The following is a 22,212-nucleotide window of genomic DNA, read 5'->3' as shown; positions in this document are numbered from 1 at the left end:
CTTCATTTTCTGAATGTTGAGCTTTAAGCCAACTTTTTCACTCTCCTCTTTCACTTTCATCAAGAGGCTTTTTAGCTCCTCTTCACTTTCTGCCATAAGGGTGGTGTCATCTGCATATCTGAGTTTATTGATATTTCTCCCAGCAATCTTGATTCCAGCTTGTTTCTTTCAGTCCAGCATTTCTCATGATGTACTCTGCATAGAAGTTAAATAAGAAAGGTGACAACATACAGCCTTGACGTACTCCTTTTCCTATTTGGAACCAGTCTGTTGTTCCATGTCCAGTTCTAACTGTTGCTTCCTGATCTGCATACAGATTTCTCAAGAGGCAAGTCAGGTGGTCTGGTATTCCCATCTCTTTCAGAATTTTCCATAGTTTATTGTGATCCACAGAGTCAAAGGCTTTGGCATAGTCAATAAAGCAGAAATAGATGTTTTTCTGGAACTCTCTTGCTTTTTCCATGATCCAGTGGGTGTTGGCAATTTGATCTCTGGTTCCTCTGCCTTTTCTAAAACCAGCTTGAACATCAGGGAGTTCACGGTTCATGTATTGCTGAAGCCTGGCTTGGAGAATTTTAAGCATTACTTTAGTAGCATGTGAGATGAGTGCAATTGTGTGGTAGTTTGAGCAGTCTTTGGCATTGCCTTTCTTTGGAATTGGAATGAAAACTGACCTTTTCCAGTCCTCTGGCCACTGCTGAGCTTTCCAAATTTGCTGGCATATTGAGTGCAGCACTTTCACAGCATCATCTTTCAGGATTTGAAATAGCTCAACTGGAATTCCATCACCTCCACTAGCTTTGTTTGTAGTGATGCTTTCTAAGGCCCGTTTGACTTCACATTGCAGGGTGTCTGGCTCTAGATTAGTGATCACACCATAGTGATTATCTGGGTCATGAAGATCTGTTTTGTACAGTTCTTCTGTGTATTCTTGCCACCTCTTCTTAATATCTTCTGCTTCTGTTAGGTCCAGACCATTTCTGTCCTTTATCGAGCCCATCTTTGCATGAAATATTCCCTTGGTATCTCTAATTTTCTTGAAGACATCTCTAGTCTTTCCCATTCTGTTCTTTTCCTCTATTTCTTTGCATTGATCGCTGAAGAAGGCTTTCTTTTCTCTTTTTGCTGTTCTCTGGAACTCTGCATTCAGACGTTTATATCTTTCCTTTTCTCCTTTGCTTTTTGCTTCTCTTCTTTTCACAGCTATTTGTAAGGCCTCCCCAGACAACCATTTTGCTTTTTTGCATTTCTTTTCCGTGGGGATGGTCTTGATCCCTGTCTCCTGTACAGTGTCACGAACCTCATTCCATAGTTCATCAGGCACTCTATCTATCAGACCTGGGCCCTTAAATCTATTTCTCACTTCCACTGTATAATCATAAGGGATTTGATTTAGGTCATACCTGAATGGTCTAGTGGTTTTCCCTGTTTTCTTCAATTTCAGTCTGAATTTGGTAATAAGGAGTTCATGATCTGAGCCACACTCAGCTCCTGGTCTTGTTTTTGTTGACTGTATAGAGCTTCTCCATCTTTGGCTGCAAAGAATATAATCAATCTGATTTCGGTGTTGACCATCTGGTGACGTCCATGTGTAGAGTCTTCTCTTGCTTTGTTGGAAGAGGGTGTTTGCTTTGACCAGTGCATTTTCTTGGCAAAACTCTATTGTTTGCTGGTAGGGTACATGTAAAAAATGCTAGTCTTGAGTTTTCTGTGGAGATAGTTGCTCCAGGGAAATTTGGGAACTGTCTTTAGGCCTGGCTGGAGAGAGAATAAGAACGGGGAAACCAAGAGTTATGTCTGCAAGCTTTTCTTTTACATAAGTGTGGGTATTTTTTATTTTTGAATCCTTATATGTAAAGCATCTACAGTGGGTTGAAAAACTGTCCGTCTAAAGATAGGTCCACCCAGAACCTTAGAATATTCCCTTATTTGGAATTAGGGTCTTTGAAGATGTGATTCAGACAGGGTTCTGGAAGTAAGAGCATCCTAGACTCAGGTGGGCCCTGAATCATCGTATACGCCCTTATAAGACACTCAAAAAGAGAAGACAAGAGACACACACAGAGACAAAGGCCATATGAAGGCAAAGACAAAGATTAGAGTTGTGTTGGGCTTCCCTGGTGACTCAGTGGTAAACAATCCACCTGCAGTGCAGGAGATACTGGTTCGATCCCTGGGTTGGGAAGATCCCCTGAAGAAGGTCATGGCAACCCACTCCAGCATTCTTGCCTGGAGAATCCCAGGGACAAGGGAGCCTGGTGGGCTGCCGTCTATAGGGTCACACAGATTCGGACACGACTGAAGCAACTTAGCAGCAGTAGCAGTAGCAGCAGTAAGTTAATATTGCATTTTTATCAATGAAAAAAGGTCTTTAACTCCTCAGCAAGATGGAGCAAGCATTGGTCTAAACCAGATACCTCCATCATGCTGACCTAGGTCCCCAGGGCACTCTGATGCCCCTGCCCCGGTGTGGAGACACAAGGCCTCCTTCTCCAACACCAGAGAGACAGATAAGGATCAGATTTTTCTCTTTCTAGAAAAAATGTTCAACATTTGCCTGGCTATCAATTGGCTGGCCAGGCAGGCATCAATGGCCCAACCTGGTTATGATGTTTTCAGGAGGTAAGGCCTGAAGCAGGCACAGCCCACCTTGGGCGTCCCTGGGCAGAACCGAGCTGGCCAATCAGGTGGCATCTCCTCCTCCCTCAAGGGACTTTGCTCTTTAGAGCCTGGCCCTTGGCTAGGCTAGAAGCAGCGAGGATATTGATGTAAATGTCCGTCAGCCAGTGTGCAGGGGCAGAGGGGCCTGTGAGTTCACCTCTCTCTGTGACTGTCAGGAGCTCCGTGTGCTCACTCCTTCAATCCAGAGCCACTACCCAGCAGAATGACCTGGACAAGCTACTCCTGCCTCAGTTTCTGCATTTCTGCAATGAGGGGGAAGATGCTGATTATCCCAGGAGTTGCTGAGAGGATTATGCATGAGATACATTCAACAATTACGCATGAGATAACACAGGCCCATTTGTTGTTGTTCAGTTGCTAAGTCCTGTTCTACTCTTTGTGACCCCATGGACTGCAGCACACCAGGCTTCCCTGTCCTTCACTGTTTCCTGGAGTTTGCTCATATTTATGTCCATTGAGTTGGTGATGGTATCTAACCATCGCTTAGGCTCATGTTAACACTATAATAAAAGGTTAGAAAAATATTATTGTTACTAAATTAGTATTTAGTATTGGGTATTATCAGCATGAGGGGGAAAGAGTCTATACATTAATTGTTTAAAACCTGATTGAAAATGTCTAGATCCCAGGAACTTACTAAAAATGCAAACTCCCAGGTCCCTCACCATCAGATAAGTTTAATAGAGGACCTAGGTGTGTGTGTGTGTGTGTGTGTGAGAGAGAGAGAGAGAGAGAGAGAGAGAAGGAGGGAGGGAGGGAGGCAGATTAATAACAAAACTCTCATGTGATTCTGGGGCTGGTGGTTTACAAATTATAATTTTTAAAAACATTGCCCAAATTAGGCTGTTCCCTAAACCATGAAGTTTATTTTAATTATTAATCACTAGGAAGGGACTGCATTTGCTTTGAAACTAAAATCGAAATCTTGACATCTCATTTCCATTTTCTGTAATTGGTTACTTTGAAACGGTACAGAATGCCAAGGTCATAAAGTTTATTTTAATGAGTCTTTTCCTGCCCCTAGAAAGTGCTTAAGTTCAAATCACTAAGCTTTATGCTCCGCATTTCTCAACGTATATAATTGGAAAAGATAAACAACAACAGCACAATATTCTAAAACAAAATTTTTTTTGCAGCCTGGGACAAAATGTTCTGTCAAAGCTTCAGTGCTCTTTCAGATCTTTCGAGAGGTGAGAATGGACTGGTCCAGCATCTCCTGGCCGCTCCAAGTACACCTGCCGTGCCTCTCTCTAGCCCAGTCTGCCCACCTTCTGGGTCTGCTGCTCTGAGGCCCCAGGGTGCCTCTCGCGTTGCTGCTGACAGGGGGGTGAGGGACCCCCTGTAAAACATTCCAAAACAGGTTGGTGCTTGGTCTGCATGAATCCCCTAATTCCAGTGTTGAAATCCTAATGCCCAAAGTGATGGGATCAGGAGGCGAGGCCTTTGTGGGGGTGATGAGGTGATGAGGGCAGAGCCATCATGAGATTAATGTCCTTATAAGAGAGGCTCCAGCAAGACCCCGCAGCCCCTTCTGCCTTGTGAGGACAGAAGTCTGCAAATTGGGTGTGGCCCTCACACGCCCCCTGTTGGCACCCCAACCTCAGACCGCCAGCCTCCAGGGCTGTGAGAAACACATTTCTGTTGTAAAGAACCCAGTTCATGGTATTTTTGTATGGCCTAAATAGGAAGTCACCTGCCAGACAAACTGAATTTTTCCTCCAGTCTCTGAGTTTGCATGCCTTGAATGGAGAAAGTCCGCTTACCTTCTCCCTGCCCAGGGAGCCACAAAGTGGGTTTTTCATGAAAACTCTAGCATGTGGGGGAGGGGGAAATAGAGGGAAAATGAGAGAGAGAAGTAGCCCTGCAAGTCTGACCCTTAACTTTTCACATCTGACCTCCACCTGAACTCAAGCTAGAATCTCTGCCATTCCGGGGGCTCACGTGTTATTTCTCTAGCATGCGTTTTATTTTGGCTTCCTAGGTAGCGCAGTGGTAAAGAATCCGCCTGCCAGTGCAGGAGAGGCAAGAGACACTTGTTTGATCCCTGGGTCTGGAAGATCCCCTGGAGAAGGAAATGGCAACCCACGCCAGTATTCTTGCCTAGAAAATTCCATGGACAGAGGAGCCTGGTAGGCTACAGTCCATGGGGTCGCAAAGAGTTGGACACGACTGCACTACTGAGCACACTTTTTACTTGGATGTGTTTCAGACTTTGAAAACATCCCACCAGAGCACTTTGGTTAGTTGTATACTCTATTTCTGCTTACTGGGTGATGTGACAAGCATTGCTGTAAGAAGGCCACTTAGGGTGAAGTAACTCTCTGGGAGTTGTGGGCCACCAGGAAGCATTCCAGCATCTAATGCACAGTAGGTGCTATACAGTACATCGTCAAGAAATGCTTTTTCCTGGTTGTGCTAATTCTTCATTCTCATTGGGATAAGCAGGCTAAAATTATTCTCTTATCTCACCTTTTAATTTCAGTAACATCTATTTAGTAACTAATGCGAAAGACATGATGCTTGGTGTTATGGAAAATATGAACATGAATAAAATAAGGGGTGGGTACTAGAAGGAGCCAGGTGAGGTGCTGAGGGCTCACAATTTAAGGAGACCTCACTCCCACGGTCACACAAATATTGATGTTTAGATAACATGATCCCTCAAGGAGCTTGAAGGGTGGAAAGCAATATGGACAAGTATATCATAGATTAGATTTACCTAAGGCAGATGAAAAAGTTCATGGGATAAAAAAAATTAAATAGACCAAAGACATAAATGTAAAACCTAAACCTATGCATTTCCTGGAAGAAAACATAAGGGAAATTGTTCATGACTTTGAGTTAGGCGAAGCCTTTTAGATATGATACCAAAAGCATGATTCATAAGATTTTAAAAGTGATAAGTTGGTCTTCATTAAAATTAAGAATTTAGGCTCTTCAAAAGGGCTTCCTAGGTGGCACAAGTGGTAAAAATCCACCTGCCAATGCAGGAGATGCAAGAGACTTGGGTTTGATCCCTGGGTCAGGAAGATCCTCTGGAGAAAGAGAATGAAACAACAAGCCTCAGGTGGGAAAAAAATATTTGCTAATCACCTATCTGCTAACGTACTGGAATCCAGGCAGCATAAAAATTCTCACCAAGTGCTGGCAAGAAGGCAGGAAACCTGGACTCTCACACACTGCTGGTGGGGATACAGAATGATACAACTGCTCTGGAAAACAGTTTGACAGTTTCTTGAAAGTTAAACATACACCGGTCATATGACAGTACAGTCCATCTTCTAGGTCTTCATCCAAGTAAAACCAGAACCTTGGCTCCCATGAAACCTGTCCATGAATGTTTATACTGCCGTGATTCAATCTGCCTAAAGCTGGAAACATCCCAAATGTTCTTTAACTGGGGAACAGATAAACTGTAGTTCTCCCATACCATGAAATAGTACTCGACCATAAAAAGGAATGAGCTCTTACAGTAACATGGGTGAAGTGCAAAGTCATTAGCTGAGTGGAAGAGAAGCCAGAATCAAAAAGCCACAGATATATGATTAGATTCACATGATAGTCTAGAAAAAGCAAAACTATAGGAATGCTGCTGCTGCTAAGTCACTTCAGTCGTGCCTGACTCTGTGCAACCCCATAGACGGCAGCCCACCAGGCTCCCCCGTCCCTGGGATTCTCCAGGCAAGAACACTGGAGTGGGTTGCCACTCAGTTCAGTTCAGTTCAGTCGCTCAGTTGTGTCCGACTCTTTGCAACCCCATGAATCGCAGCACGCCAGGCCTCCGTGTCCATCACCAACTCCCAGAGTTCACTCAGACTCACGTCCATCGAGTCAGTAATGCCATCCAGCCATCTCATCCTCTGTCATCCCCTTCTCCTCCTGCCCTCAATCCCTCCCAGCATCAGAGTCTTTTCCAATGACTCAACTCTTCGCATGAGGTGGCCAAAGTACTGGAGTTTCAGCTTTAGCATCATTCCTTCCAAAGAAATCCCAGAGCTGATCTCCTTCAGAATGGACTGGCTGGATCTCCTTGCAGTCCAGGGGACTCTCAAGAGTCTTCTCCAACACCACAGTTCAAAGGCATCAATTCTTCGGCGCTCAGCCTTCTTCACAGTCCAACTCTCACATCCATATTTGACAAAACCACAAATCAGAGGTTTCCGGGGAATAGGGAAGGGGGAGCGTTAACTATAAAGCAATACAAGAAAATTTTGGGACGTGACGAAATGTTCTGCATCTTAATTGTGGTGACCATTTTGTGACTATGCATTTTTTAAAACTCATGGAACTGCACACCAAAAATGTTGACTTTTCTATAAAAATTTGTAAAAAAAAAAAAAAAAGAAAAAGAAAAAGAAACAATTCAAGGCAACACAATTTTATTGCAGTACTAGTGTATTGGGATCTGTGAGATGTTATAAAAGGAATGTGATACATACCCAAACTGGCTTACAGTCTTGCTATAAAATAGGCAGTAGTTGCTGCTATGCTGAGCACTTAAGATAAAATAGTGAGCAAATAGACATTAATCCAGTAACTCGACAAATATAAACTGAGGGGAATGAGAGTGTAAAGAATTAATGGCCTGATTGATTCTAGACCATTTGCAAAGCATTCTTGGGGCCATGCTTCTATTTGAATTGCAACTGGGCTGGATGTGGGCTGCAATGGGGAGGAGGGTGGAAGAGTTGAGAGGAGCATACAGGATGATGGCTGAGTTTCTGGGTTGTGCAACAGGAGAGGTGGTGGAACCTGTAGTGTGCTTTGGAAGAGGAGCAGGTTTGGGGTGGAGAGGAGAGCGTGAGCTCAGCGTATGAACAAGGGCTGAACCGTAAGAGCAACAGCTGAGTAAGGGCATAGCTATGCAGTGCTGTGAAAACACATGTGCATAGAAAGCAGTGTACATGAATATTTACAGCAGCATTATTTATAATAGACCCAAAGTGGAAACAAATCATTGTCAACTGATGAATTCATAAATAAAATGTGATATAGCCATACAATGGAATGTTACTTGAAAATACAAAGGAACAAGTTCTGATACATACTCTAACATGGATGAACCTTGAAAACATCATGCTAATCGAAAGAATCCAGGCAGAAAAGACAGTGGAATGGAATGTCTTTGGGGATATTAAATAATTCCATTTATTTCCAGAACAAGCAGATCTGTCGATTCAGAAGATAGATGAGTGATTGCCTAATGGTGAGGGAATGGGGAGAATGGGGTGATGACGAACAGCTATAAGATTTCCTCTTAAGGTGATCAAGATGTTCTAAAATCAACTGTGGTGATGGTCGTTGTCGTTCAGTCCCTAGCTGTGTCCAACTCTTTGCGACCCCATGAACAGCTGCACCACTCTATTAATGCAGTAAAAAGCATTAAATGGTACACTTTAAATGGGTGATTTGCACAGTATGTCAATTATATCTCAATAAAAATGTTTTTAAAAGGAAGAAAGATAATCTGTATTAAGATATTTTTTTGATGTTCTATTTAGAACATTGAAATCTAGTAATCACTTCAATACCCCTCTGTGGGAGGATGATTATATAAATTATGACATATCAATTACTTGGGATTCAACACAGCAATTAAAAGAAGGGCAGTTAATTTGAAAAAGTGTAAACAGAGTTTTATTTTTATCGTAAAAACCAAAAGCTATATAGTGGAGAAAGATGCAATCGATTTTGGAGAAGAATGAGATTCCACCACGAGTTGACTGGAGATGCAGAAGGATGGGAGATTGGAGAGAGTAGAAATCAAGAGCGAGGGCAGGGTCTTCTCTGGTGGTCCAGTGGCTGAAGACTCCATGCTCCCAGTGCAGCAGGCCCAGGTTCGATCCCTGGTCAGGCAACTAGATCCCACATGTCGCAACTAAGAGTTTGCATGCAACAACTGGAAAAAAAAAAAAAAGAGCATTGTGTTTCCAGAGCTCTGACATTAGAGGCTCTGAAGTGGCCATGTTAGCTTTATCCCTAGTGGAGGGTGGGCAAGAAGTTTGAGCAGGAAGGATATACGTTTATGGCTTAGGATGAGGGTGTTGAATTGGTTCTATGCACATGAAGGAAAGCACTTGGAGAAAAACTACATTCTAAGCTCTTAGCTCTTTCCTTTACCTCTCTCCTCCATCCACCTCACTCCAAGACTTAACCCCTAGATAAATGCACCCACAACCCGCTTTTGAACATTCACGCAATAGCAGATATTATGCTCTTTTTTTCTGTGCTTCATCCTGGAGCATCCTTACAACATTGTCTATGAACTAGGTATTATTATTATCCCCATTTTACAGATGATGAATGCCCAGTGTCACACTGATCATCAACGATGGACCTGGGGTAATTCAGTCATGCCAGCCCTTCAGTCTGAAGGACTGAGTCAAGCTATGACCCAGCTCAGGAAAATCTTTTATCATAGCCTCCCAAGTTCTCCCACTTTTCTTTTTTTTTTTTAATATTTATTTTTACTTATTTATTTAGCTGTGCTGGGTCTTAGTTGTGGCATGCAGGATCTGTGTCTGAACCAGGGATTGAACCCAGACCCCCTGCATTGGGAACACAGTCTTAGCCACTTGGCAGGGGGGAGTTCCAGCTCTCCTAGTCTTACAGCCCTGCTGGAGGTGGCCCATCTGTTGGGGAGACCATGGACTCTAAGACACTGAGCACTGTGATGCCCCCACGTGTTGTTTGAATTGTGAGAGTATTTGTGTGTGGGAGGATGTGAATCCTACCAAGAGCCCTGAGGTGGGCGGGGCCGACCCAAGAACCCATCCCCAGGTCATGCACACGGGCAGCTGCATTCTCTCAACAGTCCAAGTTGAGAGACTGGACTCTCGCCGTTATGTATGTTAACAGGTTACTCTTTTTCTGAGAAAACTGCTCCTCAAGTGCTTTTTTTAAAAAAAGAAAAACGATTGTTGTTCCTTGCCATCTGGGACCTGCCTGTTCTTGGCTCCAAACCCCACACCCCAAGCCCTTCTGCTCTGGGACCTTCCGTAAACATTACTTGAATTACACTAAAAATTCTAATCGAGCGACAGAACGAGGTCCCCAGACACCAGCGGATTTTAGTGGCCTGGTTTCAAGTGCTCTGCCCTGGTGGAGCCTCCTCTGTTCCCATCTACCTTCTCTCAGTTGTTTCTGCCAGGAGAAACGCTGGCTACCTGAGGCTGTTTCCAAACAAAAGGGAAGTTGGAAGCTCCTGGCTAGGATCCTCCTCTCTCTCTCCACACTGTCTCCTCCTGGCCAGCCTTTTCTTCTCCCTCCCCTCTCTCCTCTGCACCCCCTTCTCTTCTCCCCCAGAGTATTTTGATCCTGAAAGAAAAACAAGTACAACTGTGTGATCCAGTAGGAGCACTGAAGCAAGCTCACTGTAACTCAACGTTCAGAATCCTCAGTAACCAGTTGTGACCCCAGGTGCAGAATGGACTCGCCTTGAAGATTTTGTTCCAGAATTTGTTGTTGTTCATTCAGTCACTGAGTTTTATCCAACTATTTGCAACCCTAGGACTGCAGCACTCCAGGCTTCCCTGTCCTTCACCATCTCCTGGAGTTTGCTCAAATACATGTCCATTGAGTCAGTGATGCCATCTAACCATCTCATCCTCTGTTGCCCCCTTCTCATCTTGCCCTCAATCTTTTCCCACAATCAGGGTCTTTTTCAATGAGTCAGCTCTTCACATTAGGTAGCCAAAATATTGGAGCTTCAGCATCAGTCATTCCAATGAGTATTCAGGGTTGATTTCCCTTAGGATTGACTGATTTGATCTCCTTGCTGTCCAAGGGACTCTCAAGAGTCCTCTCTAGAATTTACCAGCATGACATTTTCTAGATGCTTTTATCATGGGCCCATGATAAAATAATAGGCAACCATCAGCAGAGAAAGGGAAGCATCATTTCCTCGGTTTGGTTAACTGTGAGAAAGGAAAGCCTCATGAATGCTTGGCTCCTCCGTTGGTAGTGCTGGACCAGGGCATCCCCATCACCTGGGAGGCTGTCACAAAGGCAGATTCTCTGGTCCTGCTCCAGATCTTCCGCATCAGATGCTGAATGTTAAGAAGATCCCCAGGTGATTGCTATACACGTTACCATCCAAGAAGCACTCACTTAGTAGATAAGAGGTTTTTTTGCCAGTGAAGATGGTGTTTCTGGTCCCCTTTGAGGCTATAAATCCCTTTGTGCAGTTTATCATCCAATAAAGCCCCAGGTGCCATGCTTAGGGTCAGACACAGGGAAGTAGAGATGGAGAGCAGAGACCTGAGTGGGTGGGTGAGTGGATGAGTGGTTGACATCTTAGCACCAGTTCTAATCCTTGGCACCAAGCAGGACCCTTCTTCCTGTAGAGGGGTTTCTGAAACCAGCCGCAGCTTTGTTTTCTCTGCCATAGGAGGCATGTGTGCTTAGTTGCACCCGACTCTTTGGACTGTAACCTGCTAGGCTCCTCTGTCCATGGGATTTTTCCAGCAAGAATACTGGAGTGGGTTGCTATTTCCTCCTCCAGGGGATCTTCCCAACCCAGGGGTTGAACCCGCGTCTCCCGTGTCTCCTGCACTGCAGGCAGATTCTTTACCCAATGAGCCATCAGGGAAGCCCACAGGAGGCACGAATGACTCTTATCATGTGGGGGGAAGACGCCCTCCCTTCCAGCCATCTTGATCATTGTTGCATCTAACACCTGTTGTGAACTTACATCTCAGACGTGGAATTAAGTGCCTTATGTGTATTGTCTGTCACATGGAATCCTCACAGCCAACTTGTGAGGTGAATACAATTTTTATCTTGATTTGACTGAAGGGATAAACTGGCGTACAGAAAAGTTGAGTATGTTGCCCAAGGTCATCAGCTAGAAAGAGGTAGAGGGGAGAGTCTAACCTTGACTCTAGAGCCTATGTTCTGGTGTTTTCACCTTTCTCTAATCATCGCCTCTGTTCATGAGCCTTTAAAAAAAAATTATTTAGTTGTTTGGCTGCATCAGGTCTAAGTTACACTCAGGATATTTAGTTGTGGCATGTGGGATCTTAGTTCCCTGACCAGGGATCACACCCAGGCCCCCTTAGCTACTGGGCCACCAGGGAACTCCCTGTCCAGGAGCCTTTGTAGACATTTTCTCCTAGGTTCTATTTGTGATATTGTGATTTATAACAAGAAGTTTATAGCTGTTTAGAAATTTCTAAAACCCTTGAACTTTCCTAAGTGATAAGCGTGATAAAGGTGTCTTGATATTCATAACAACCCCCTTTCATCACACCCATGTTTATGTTAATGAGGTGATTTTGGAGCGCTCCTAAGGTTGGGGGCAGGTTGCCAAGAGAACCAACCATGTGACTTAAGGGTTAGAACTTTCAGTCCCAACCCCCTGACCCCCATCCCACCCCCCAGGAAGGGGAGAAGGGGATGAAAGGTTGAATCAATCACTAGTGGCCAGTGATTTAATCAATAATACCCATGTAATGAAGACTCCATAACAACCCAAAAGAAAAGGGTTCAGAGAACTTCCAGCTTTCATGAATACCTGGAGATATGGAGATAGTGATGAGCTGGGAGAGGCATGTAGCTCTGTGCCCTTTCCCCAGACCTTGCCCTTGGCATCTCTTCCATCTGGCCATTCTTGAGCTGTTTCCTTTTATTACAAACTGGTAGTCAAGGCTATGGTTTTCCCAGTAGTTATGTATGGATGTGAGAGTTGGACTGTGAAGAAAGCTGAGCATCGAAGAATTGATGCTATTAAACTGTGGTGTTGAAGAAGACTCTTGAGAGTCCCTTGGACTGCAAGGAGATCCAACCAGTCCATTCTAAAGGAGATCAGTCCTGGGTGTTCTTTGGAAGGAGTGATGCTAAAGCTGAAACTCCAGTACTTTGGCCACCTCATGTGAAGAGTTGACTCACTGGAAAAGACTCTGATGCTGGGAAGGATTGTGGGCAGGAGAAGGGGACGACAGAGGATGAGATGGCTGGATGGCATCACCGACTCAACGGACGTGAGTTTGAGTGAACTCCAGGAGTTGGTGATGGACAGGGAGGCCTGGTGTGCTGCAGTTCATGGGGTCGCAAAGAGTCGGACATGACTGAGCGACTGAAGTGAACTGAATCTAGGAAGTAAAATGTATTTCTGAGTTCTGTGAGCAACCCTTGCAAATTAACCAAACCTGAAAAGAAAGTCTTGAGCGTCAGCAGTATATAGGCAATTGATTAGAAGCACACGTTATAACCTGAATTTAGGATTGGCATCAGAAGCTGTGGGGATTAAGGGCGGGGAAGGGCTTGGAGCGCAGTCTTGTAGGACTGAACCCTTAACATTTTGGAGTTGATGCTATCTCCAGGTAGATGGTGTCGGAACTGAGTCGAATCATAGAGTACCCAGCTGATATCAGAGCATTGTTTGGTGGTGTGGGGAAAAGCTCCAAACATGTTTTAATTGGTGGCTGAGATTTTACTTGCCCATGAAATTTTAATGCCATAGTCATACTGTGTATCTGTTTATATGCTGTATGTGTGTGTTTATATACCATGAGATATTTCTTGCCCCTCCCAAGAACAAATTTTTGTCCCCTCAGGGATACAATCACACCTGTGGAAACTGCCTCACTCTTTCATGATGACTTGTGGATGATTCTATGTGCTAGGCTGTACCCAGAGTGAAGAGCCTGGTGTCTGGGGCTCTAGAAAGACTGTCTGAGCAGAACAGGACCAGGGGCCTCGGTCAGCTGTGGCAGCATTTTCCATCCTGGAGGAACTGGGTTCAGACCTGCTTCTACCCTCAGCACAGTGGCTGCTGCAGAAAGAGCCCTGGTCTGGGAATCAGGAGACTCAAGAGTCCAACTCCAGTCTTGCTCTTATGGCTCCAGGTCAGTCATTCTCTTGGCACATCCCTTATCAAACTTGAGACTGGGGGGACTGAACTCAGTGGATACTTTTAAAGAAAAACCATGCTGTGTGTGTAAGGGTAGGCATATTGGTGAGCTGGCAGCAGCACAGAGGACCTGCTGGGGAAGGCTCCTGGATCAGGGTCACAGAGATGCGCCTGTGCACCCCAGAGAGCCTTCCAATCCCTCCTGCCTACCCCGGGGCTGCTTAGCAGGAGCTCCATCCGTGCATGCCCACGTTATCTTCAATATAAATGAAATCTTGTTTCTGCAAGGTTAAGGCAATCACTCAGTAACTACTTCCCATTTCCATCCCTTTTACCCTATGTATGAGTGCTCAGTTGCTAAGTCATGTCCAATTTGTGACCCCATGGACTGTAGCCCACCGGCTCTCCTGTCCATGGAATTCTCCAGACAAGAATACTGCAGTGGGTTGCCATCTGCCCACCACCCTCCGCTCAGGGGATCATCCCAACCCAGGGAAGGAACCCACACCCCCTGCACTGGCAGGCAGATTTTTTTACCACTGAGCCACCAGGGAAGCCCATAGTTAACAATACCAGGTTTTATATTTTATCCCTTACCCCAGTCAGTGACTTTAGGGCAAAAGACTTAAAATTCCACTCCTTTCATCCAGCCATTGGAAAGGGATCCAAAAAGAGTACACCAAGGAGTGGGAGGAAGAGTAACCAGACAGGTCAGGCTGGAGGGAGTGGGTTCTGAAATGTAGTGATGAGAATTTGAAGCTCAGCCTTGCTAGATGGAGGATTAAGAGGCTGAGCTGTTCTGGCCTGGTGTGGGCCCAGGCAGCCCCAAGAGGCCTTGGGGAGCTGAGCCTGTTGGCAGCACAGTGCTGGGAAAGCACCTATTGCAGACAAGTGGCTGCGGGCTTATGGCAGGGACTGTGGACCCACAGCCAGTCTATAAACCTAGGCACCTGAGGCTTGCCAGTCCTGATCGGCTGGCCATCAAGGGCCTTATACTGAGTTCCTGCTCACAAGATCCTGTAGGCTCTTTGGAGAGCCTAAGACCTAAAAAGAAGGTTGTTGTTTTCTGATATTAAATGAGAAACGGATTTTGGAAGTGGGAAAGTGTTAGCAGGATTTCAAGAATCCTTTTAATCCTTCAGTCCTTTCAAAATGTTCTGGGAAGACTTGATGAAGGAGAAAGGCCTCTGGACTGGGTCTAGAAGGACCAGCTGGGGCTCTGCAGAGGGAAGGGAGTTTGGGGAAGGAAGCAGGAAGGACTTTTAGCTTCCAGGCACAAAGGAATGATTCCTCTGCAAGGTGTCCTTATCTGGGGACTCTGAGGAACCTGCAAGGCTGTCAGTTCTGGTCCGGCTGCATTTCTGCCCAAGCCTCATCTGAGAAATGACTATCTTACCAATCACAGGAAGAGTCAGCGAAAAAAAAAAAAAAGAAGTGAAACCAAGATCAAGACCCTGACCACTACCCAGACACCATAATTCAGGCACATTTCAGGGGTTCCATACAACTTAGGGTGACACAGTGCTGGGACTACCCAGGGAGAAGGGGCAGCTGAGCCCTGAGCACAAGCAGCTGGAAGAAGAGCTCTTGCTGGATGCTGAGACTGGGCGCTGGTGCCACCTGCCAGCTGCTGGTCTGCTTTGGTTGGTGCTGGTGCCTCTCTGGATTCTGGCATCCTGAGTGTTGGATTCTCTGGTGATTCCTGGTTTCAGAACAGCCCTGAAATGTTCTGCATCAATGGACTGGGAATCTGGGCAGAAGTTAGGAGACAGAAGGGCCTGGAGATGGGCCGGGGCAAGCGTTAGGAAAGAAAGCATGGGGAGAGGAAAAGACATAGCAAGGAGGCGTGTGTCCACCCACTCTCCTCGCCTCCATCTACACCCCTTCCTCAAAGCCTTGGCTGTTTGTATTTCTTTGAAAGTGTTAGTCACTCAGTCATGTCCAACTCTTAGTGACCCTGTGGACTGTAGTCTGCCAGGCTCTCTCCACGGAATTTTCCAGGCAAGAATACGAGAGTGGGTTGCCATTTCCCTTCTCCAGGTGATCTTCCTGACCCAGGGATTGAACCCAGGTCTCTTGCATTGTAGGCAGATTCTTTACCCTCTGAGCCACCCAAATATTTGTTGTTATTTACTTATTTTAAATTCTGAAGTATTTCAAACATGCTGGCCAGGAGGGTCAGTCACCTGAATATTGAATAAACACTTCTACTTCAAAATTCTAGGCCTTGGCTTCTTCAAGCGCATCAACAAAACTATGAGTGGGTTGACCTGAGCCAGTGGTCCTCACTGTATAATACAAAATACACTCTTGTAGCAACCACCCAGATTTAAGAAGAAATATTACCTTCATGTCATGTTGACTTGTCTTAAAAAAATAATGAAACCTACTAGGATGGGGATAATTTTTAAAAATGGAAAATAAAAAGTGTTGATGAGGCTGTGGAGAAACGGGAACCCCTATGCCTTGCTGGTGGGAATGTGAAATGGTGGAGCCTCTGCAAAAACATTTTGGGTAGTTCCTCAAAGAGTTAAGCATGGAATTAGCAAATCACCCAGCAGTTATACTCCTAGGTAGTTGGGTCAGAGATGGTGCTCAAATGGGACTGGCTTGGGTCCTGCCAAGTGGTGACCTTGGGCAAGTTCCAAGATCACCATGTGTGAAATAAGGGGAAATGTATATGCTGCCTGGATGACTGTGAGAATTAAATAGGAAAATTTTATAAAGCTGGGCTTCCCTCCTCATTGCCTTAGCTGGCAATTGCCTCAACACTTTATGATTGAAGAAACCTGTCTGGTGCCGAGAACTGGTTTAGAAATTAGGGGAGAGTCAGCTCTTCTAGCAGATTCCAGACTCTTCCACAACACCCAGAGGCCCTGGTGCACCCCCACCCCTGCTGAACTTGGTGGGAACACCCACCCACTACCTTCCCTCCAGATTGGAGGTACTCAGTTTGGTTTCAGGACTGCCTGCAACAGGACAGCCCATTAGGGATCCTGTGGTCTGTCTGGGGTGGGGATGGTCAGAGCCCTCCGAAGGTTGAGAAGGTGCAGGAAACCAGATCCTCTGATCCTAGAGGCCAGAAATTCAAAGAATTAGAATTTGAATGGGGTGGCTCCTTTATCGAAGTTGCAAAGGGACTAAACACATGGGGTTAAACTGCATCCAGGACTTGGACCTTCTCTGGTGACTCAGACAGTAAAGAATCTCCCTGCAATGTAGGAGAAAGGGAAAGGGAAGTCGCTCAGTCGTGTCCGACTCTTTGCAACCCCATGGACTGTAGCCTACCAGGCTCCTCCGTCCATGAGATTTTCCAGGCAAGAGTACTGGAGTGGGTTGCCATTTCCTTTTCCATGGGATCTTCCCCACCCAGGGATCAAACCCAGGTCTCCTGCATTGTAGGCAGACGCTTTAGCATCTGAGCCACCAGGGAAGTTAAGATAGGAATGTAGGAGACCGGGGTTCAATCCCTGGGTTGGGAAGATCCCCTGGAGAAGGGAATAGCTACCCACTCCAGTATTCTTGCCCGGAAAACCCCATGGACAGAAGAACCTGGTGGGCTACAATCCATAGGGTTATAACAGTTGGACACAATTGAGCCACACACACACACGTGACTTGGAAAGAGGGGAACACAGTGCTGAGCCTTCCAAAGCCCTGATTCCTACTGATGGTTTGAAGCAGTGTTTTGGTTTCATTCTTGAAAAGTGTGGTGAAGTCCCATTTTAAATTCATTCTGCTTACATTTCTGATTGATTTCTGTTTGTCTAGAGGCTCTGAGATTTGCCAAGTCTCCGTGGATAAACTAGAGAAGGATTTAAGAAGAGGCAATTAAAGGGCTGGAGCCGGGTGGTGGTGGGGGGAATGGGGAGAGGGAGCAGGCAGGAGAGACATGGAGTCCCCCGCAGCTTTCTGAGAGGATGGTGCCATTACAGGAAGTGCTAACAGAGCCGGCCACCAGAGGACTGGCTGGGCCGAAGCCCTGTTAGAGCTCCGGGATAGCCAGGCAGGGGTGAGACACAGACCAGGGTTTGGAACCAGGAAACCTGAATTTTGAATCTGAGTTCTGAAAGAGATTACCTCACTTGGTGACTTGGGTGAGGCCCCAAAATCCTCTCCATTCATAGGATGGAAATACTTGAATGCTACCTTTTGTACTTAGTGACCTCAGTTAGAGTCAGCCTCACCCCTCTGGGAGGGTCAGCGGTGACAAAGGCCTGACTGAGGAGCGGGGCTGGACCCTGTAACCTACTGGTCCCAGCTGATGGCTGGAGTTGAAATCTGGTCAGGCATGACTAGCCACCAGACTTGAGGCTGGTCTCAAATTGCCAAGCTGCACAACCAGATTCCCCCGGAGAACATGAAAGGAAACCGGGGACCCAGCAATGTCCAATTGTCTCTGGGCACTGTACATGGGAGGGTGGGTGCCATGCCCAGCCATTTGCAAGATGAGGAAAGGGAGGGAGGAGGGAGAACATAAAAAAAGCAAGAGACCCTCTCCCATCCCAACCCAGTTCCCCGTCCCTGCTTCCCGAGGCCCCTGGAACACTATTTCCTTTCCCTTGTTCCCTGAGATGCCCACACTCTTCCTATTTTCTGAACCCCCATGAGCCCAGTCCACCTGGAAGAGTGGCTGAGAGAACTGAAATGATGTACGGGGGTGACTTGGAGAGCTCAGACCTGGGTCCTTAGGCCTACTTGGAGTTGTGGGGGTCCTTCACTTTCTGCTTCCAACACCCCAACTTGCTGACACTTATCTGCATCCGATTCAAGGATGCTCATCTCTCTTCCTGCTTGTCTTCCCCACCCTCACCCCACACTCCCAACCGCAGTCCCTCTGCTACCTGGCCTCTGCTCTCTGCAGCGCCTGGTAGCAGCTGGGACCTAACAGGGGCTTAGCGAATAAATAGCTGAGGACTGACTGACTGACTTTATTTTCTGGGGCTCCAAAACCACTGCAGCCGTGAAATTAAAAGACGCTTGCTCCTTGGAAGAAAAGCTATAACAAACCTAGACAGCATATTAAAAAGCAGAGACATTACTTACTGACAAAGGTCCGTGTAGTCAAATCTGTGTTTTTTCTAGTAGTCATGTTTGGATGTGAGAGTTGAACTGTAAAGAAAGCTGAGTGCTGAATAATTGATGATTTTGAACTGTGCTGCTGGAGAAGACTCTTGAGAGTCCCTTGGACAGCAAGGAGATCCAATCAGTCCATCCTCAAGGAAATCAACCCTGAATATTCATTGGAAGGACTGATGCTGAAGCTCCAATACTTTGGCAACCTCATGCGAAGAACTGGCTCACTGGAAAAGACTCTGACGCTGGGAAAGATTGAAGACAGGGGGAGAAGGGGATGACAGAGGATGAGATGGTTGAATGGCATTACCCACTTGATGGACATGAGTTTGAGCAAGCTCCAGGAGTTGGTGATGGCCAGGGAAGTCTATGGGGTTGCAAAAAGTCAGACACAACTGACCAGTAGGGACACTCGCCCCCTGGCCACCTAAGTTGCTGGAAACCGCAGGGTCTGCCTTGGCCCTTCCATCTCCCTCAAGCCCTGCACTCAGGCACAGAGCCCTGGCCTTGAACTTCTGCCTATTTATGCCCCGGTCCTCTCCTCCAGGTTTCTACCACCCCACTGACTTCTCACCTGGTGGGTGCGACTGCTTCCTACACTCCACCCTCCACTCAGCTGCCCAGGAAATCCCGGACACCTTCACTTTTCAGGGCTGCAATCCTCTTAACTTTCAGATCACTCCGTGTAGAGAGCAGGCCTGTGCCGGCCCCTCTAGCCTCACCTTCTCCGCTCCTGGGGTCTTCCTTTTGGCTTCAGCAGCACGCAACTGTTGGACCCTTAAAGTGGCTCCCCGCTTTCTCCCGGGAAGGCTGTAGTCACTCTGCCCCTCCTGTCACCAAACTAGCTCTAACTCCATCTTTTAAGACTCAGCTCAGTCATTTCCTCTTCTAGAAGGTTTAGGAGGCTTCTCCAGGTGGGATCGGGGCCCTCCACTGGGTTCCCAGAATCTCTTGTGCTTGGGTCTAACCAGAGCCCCTACCTGGCGGGGCCATCATTATTCCCTGATCTGAGGCCTCCCAAGACAGTGACAGACAGCCTGGTACTTCCTCGAGCACTAGGAAAGTTTTGTGGGCATACATCTAGAAGCAGACCACCTGGGCTTAATGTGTGCTGGGCTCTCTTTTGGCTGTGTGACTTTGGGCAAGCTGTTTAACCTCTGTAAGCCTCAATTTCTTTACCTACTTGGTAGAAATAATACTACTCAGATCACAGGCTTATAGGAAAAAATGAAAGGCTATGCATGTACAGCCCTTAGCATCCCATGCCTGGCTTGCGAGGATAGCTCCGTGGATGCTATGGAGAACCTGAGCTGCTAATGGAACTGAGAAAAACGTTTCTAAGACTGCTGGGGCAGAAGGTCTCAACACATCAGGGCTAACTCTGCTGTTCCAAGAAAGAATTAGGAAGTCTTTTGGAAAACAGCAGCAGCAGCAGCAACAAAATCTTCCTTAAGTGTTCCTTCGAGGAAGTTGGGGGAGACTTGCTGCAAAACCAGGCGTTCAGCACAAACTGTGATTGAAATGTTAAAGTGAAAATGGAAGTTTAAAGGAAATCATGGGTCTTCCTTGGGGGCCGGTGGGGAGGACATGGGCCTGTTGTTGGAGGGACCAATGATTAAAAAAGTAAGGTAAAAGACGGGAAGTGTGCAGCTTCCCGGCAGCAGTGGTGGAGTTAGAGCCAAGACTGGGCTCCTAGGGAATAGATGCTGCCCCTCGGGGCGGTCGGCGCTTAGCCTGTGCAGGAACCTTGCTCTCCAGGATTTATCTAGGCGGCTCTATAAATTCTAGTCCTGGGAGAACCTGGCACAAGGCGCCCAGGGAACCTGGGCTGGGGGTAGAAGAGAGCAAGTAGACGTCTTTGCGATCGGCTACCCAGAAAGACTGCGAGAGAGTAGCAGCAAGTCCTGAAGAACTGGGGACGGACTCGGTTGTCCCCACCTCCCTCCCCATGTCCCACCTCGAGAAATGCCAAAGGCAAAAGTGCGCAGACCCAGGGGTCAACCGGGGTGCGGGGTGTGCTCTAGGTACCTCTCAGCCTCCCGACGCAGACCTCAGTCTCCACCTCCTGGCAGTGGGTTCGCAGCCTGGTGGTTGGAAGAAGAGCTCCCGTAAGCCGCCCGAGCCCGCCCCTCCCGGGGGCCTCCCCCAGCGTTTGGTCAAGCCTCGGAACCGGGACGTGAAGCAGCCGGCGCGGGAGCGGGGCCCCGGGCGCGAGCGGACTCGATAGCTGGCGGTCCTGCGGGGCCGGCCGCGGAGTTCCCCCGCGGGGCCGACGCGCCGGGCGGGGACCGGGTCCGGGGCCCGGGCGCGGCAGCCGCGCCAGGAGGTCCGGGCGTGAGCGTGACCTCACGGGGAGGGGCCAGCGCGGCGGCCCTGGGCTTGGAGCCGAGCGCCGAGAGCGCAGCGCCGCCCGAGCCGAGCCGCGAGGAGCGCACGCCGCGGCCCCGATGGAGCGGTTCAAAGGTGAGGACGCGGGGTCCCGGGGCGACGCGCCCCCAACCCCTTCCCCCCCGCACGGCGCCAGAAAGCAGGGCCGAGGGTAGCGGGGGCCGTCACCGAGTGCGCCTCGCGTTCTTCCGGGGCTCAGGTGAGCCAGGCTGGCTACCCCTGCCCAGCCCGGACCTGTGCCAAAGATCTTTTGATCCTCCCAGGCGCGGAGGCCGGGGGGCTCGGCGTGACGAGGCGTCTCACCTGTTGGAGGGCCGGGGGTGCACATGGGGACCCACCTTCTAAGCCCCGGCCACCTCGGAAAGATGCCAGGGACCGAGGAGTTTCCGAGTGAGGTCGGAAGAGTGCGGGGCTGCTTGGGGGGCGAAAGGGCAGGTGGTCGGGGTTTCTGGAGCGGGCGCCAGTCAGAGTGGAGGGCTTCTTGCAGACCCCGAATAAAAGCTTGCGAGGGGATGCGCTTGGGCGGTGGGGTGGGGTGGGGTGGGGTGGGCGCGCAGCTCGGCTCCCGGCTTGGTCGGGCCACCGCAATCGTGCGGGTGCTCCGGTAACTGCCTTATCCCCAGGCAGGGGCGGGGTGCCGGGATTCGGGGCCGAGTAGGGTGCCCGGCAGGTGGAGCGCGTCCCAGCCCAAAGGCTTAGCTCCGGCGCAGCTGAGCAAGTTTCGGAGTTGGCCTGGGCCCTGATATCTCGGCCAAACCCTCCTGGGCGGCTGGCCGGCCTGGGTTGTGCTGGTTGTACCCGGCTCGCACCCGAGCTCAGACCCCCCGCCGCCGCCGGGGCTGGAGTCTAAAAGCCTCCGATGGCACATGGCATGTCTTTTGGAAAAGGTTAAGGAGCTGCCCCTTAATCGTGACGCTGTGGGGACCACCCCCCCCCCAACTCCTTTCCTTTGGGGAAACTTCTAGCATTTTCCTGGTCTGTCTCTACCAAACCTGCAAAAGGAAATACTATTTCTATATTTATTTTCTCCTGGGAAAGAGTAATGTAGAAAAATGCTCAGATTCCCAAGGAATCTCTCTCCCAGTGGTTTCTCATTTCTGAACTGACATAAATTTTAGGGCTCAGCTTTGGTTCTCTAAACTAAGTTGAATCTTTTGATTTTTCTCATGTTTTTTTCTCATCTGGGTTAGCTGGTTACAGGTGAGGAAGGGTCT

General features: G+C 47.9%; 1 protein-coding gene and 1 long non-coding RNA gene across 6 annotated transcripts in view; one reads left to right on the top strand and one right to left on the bottom strand.

The window, feature by feature from the left end:
* Window positions 1-7,044: 7,044 nt before the first annotated feature.
* On the bottom strand, window positions 7,045-21,188 carry LOC138427733 (uncharacterized). The gene is made up of 3 exons (XR_011252150.1): window positions 20,639-21,188; window positions 18,581-18,855; window positions 7,045-8,581 (listed from the first exon to the last, which is right to left on the bottom strand). It is a non-coding gene; the product is annotated as an uncharacterized lncRNA (long non-coding RNA).
* Window positions 20,697-22,212, top strand: part of AFAP1L2 (actin filament associated protein 1 like 2) — a 117,736-nt gene continuing 116,220 nt past the window's right edge. Inside the window, exon 1 of one of the 5 annotated variants that reach the window (XM_069567607.1) lies at window positions 20,697-21,073. In XM_069567607.1, the coding sequence (XP_069423708.1) occupies window positions 21,058-21,073 (16 nt within the window). In that variant the 5' untranslated portion in view covers window positions 20,697-21,057. Of the gene's footprint in view, window positions 21,394-22,212 lie in introns of all 5 variants that reach the window. The other 4 variants (XM_069567605.2, XM_069567606.1, XM_069567609.1 and 1 more) reach the window with 4 other exon arrangements.

Source organism: Ovis canadensis, chromosome 22 (assembly GCF_042477335.2).
Source record: "Ovis canadensis isolate MfBH-ARS-UI-01 breed Bighorn chromosome 22, ARS-UI_OviCan_v2, whole genome shotgun sequence".
In the NCBI taxonomy this organism is placed as follows: domain Eukaryota; kingdom Metazoa; phylum Chordata; class Mammalia; order Artiodactyla; family Bovidae; genus Ovis; species Ovis canadensis.
Note: the sequence above shows the minus strand (reverse complement) of the source record. Positions and strands in the feature narration are given on the sequence as shown.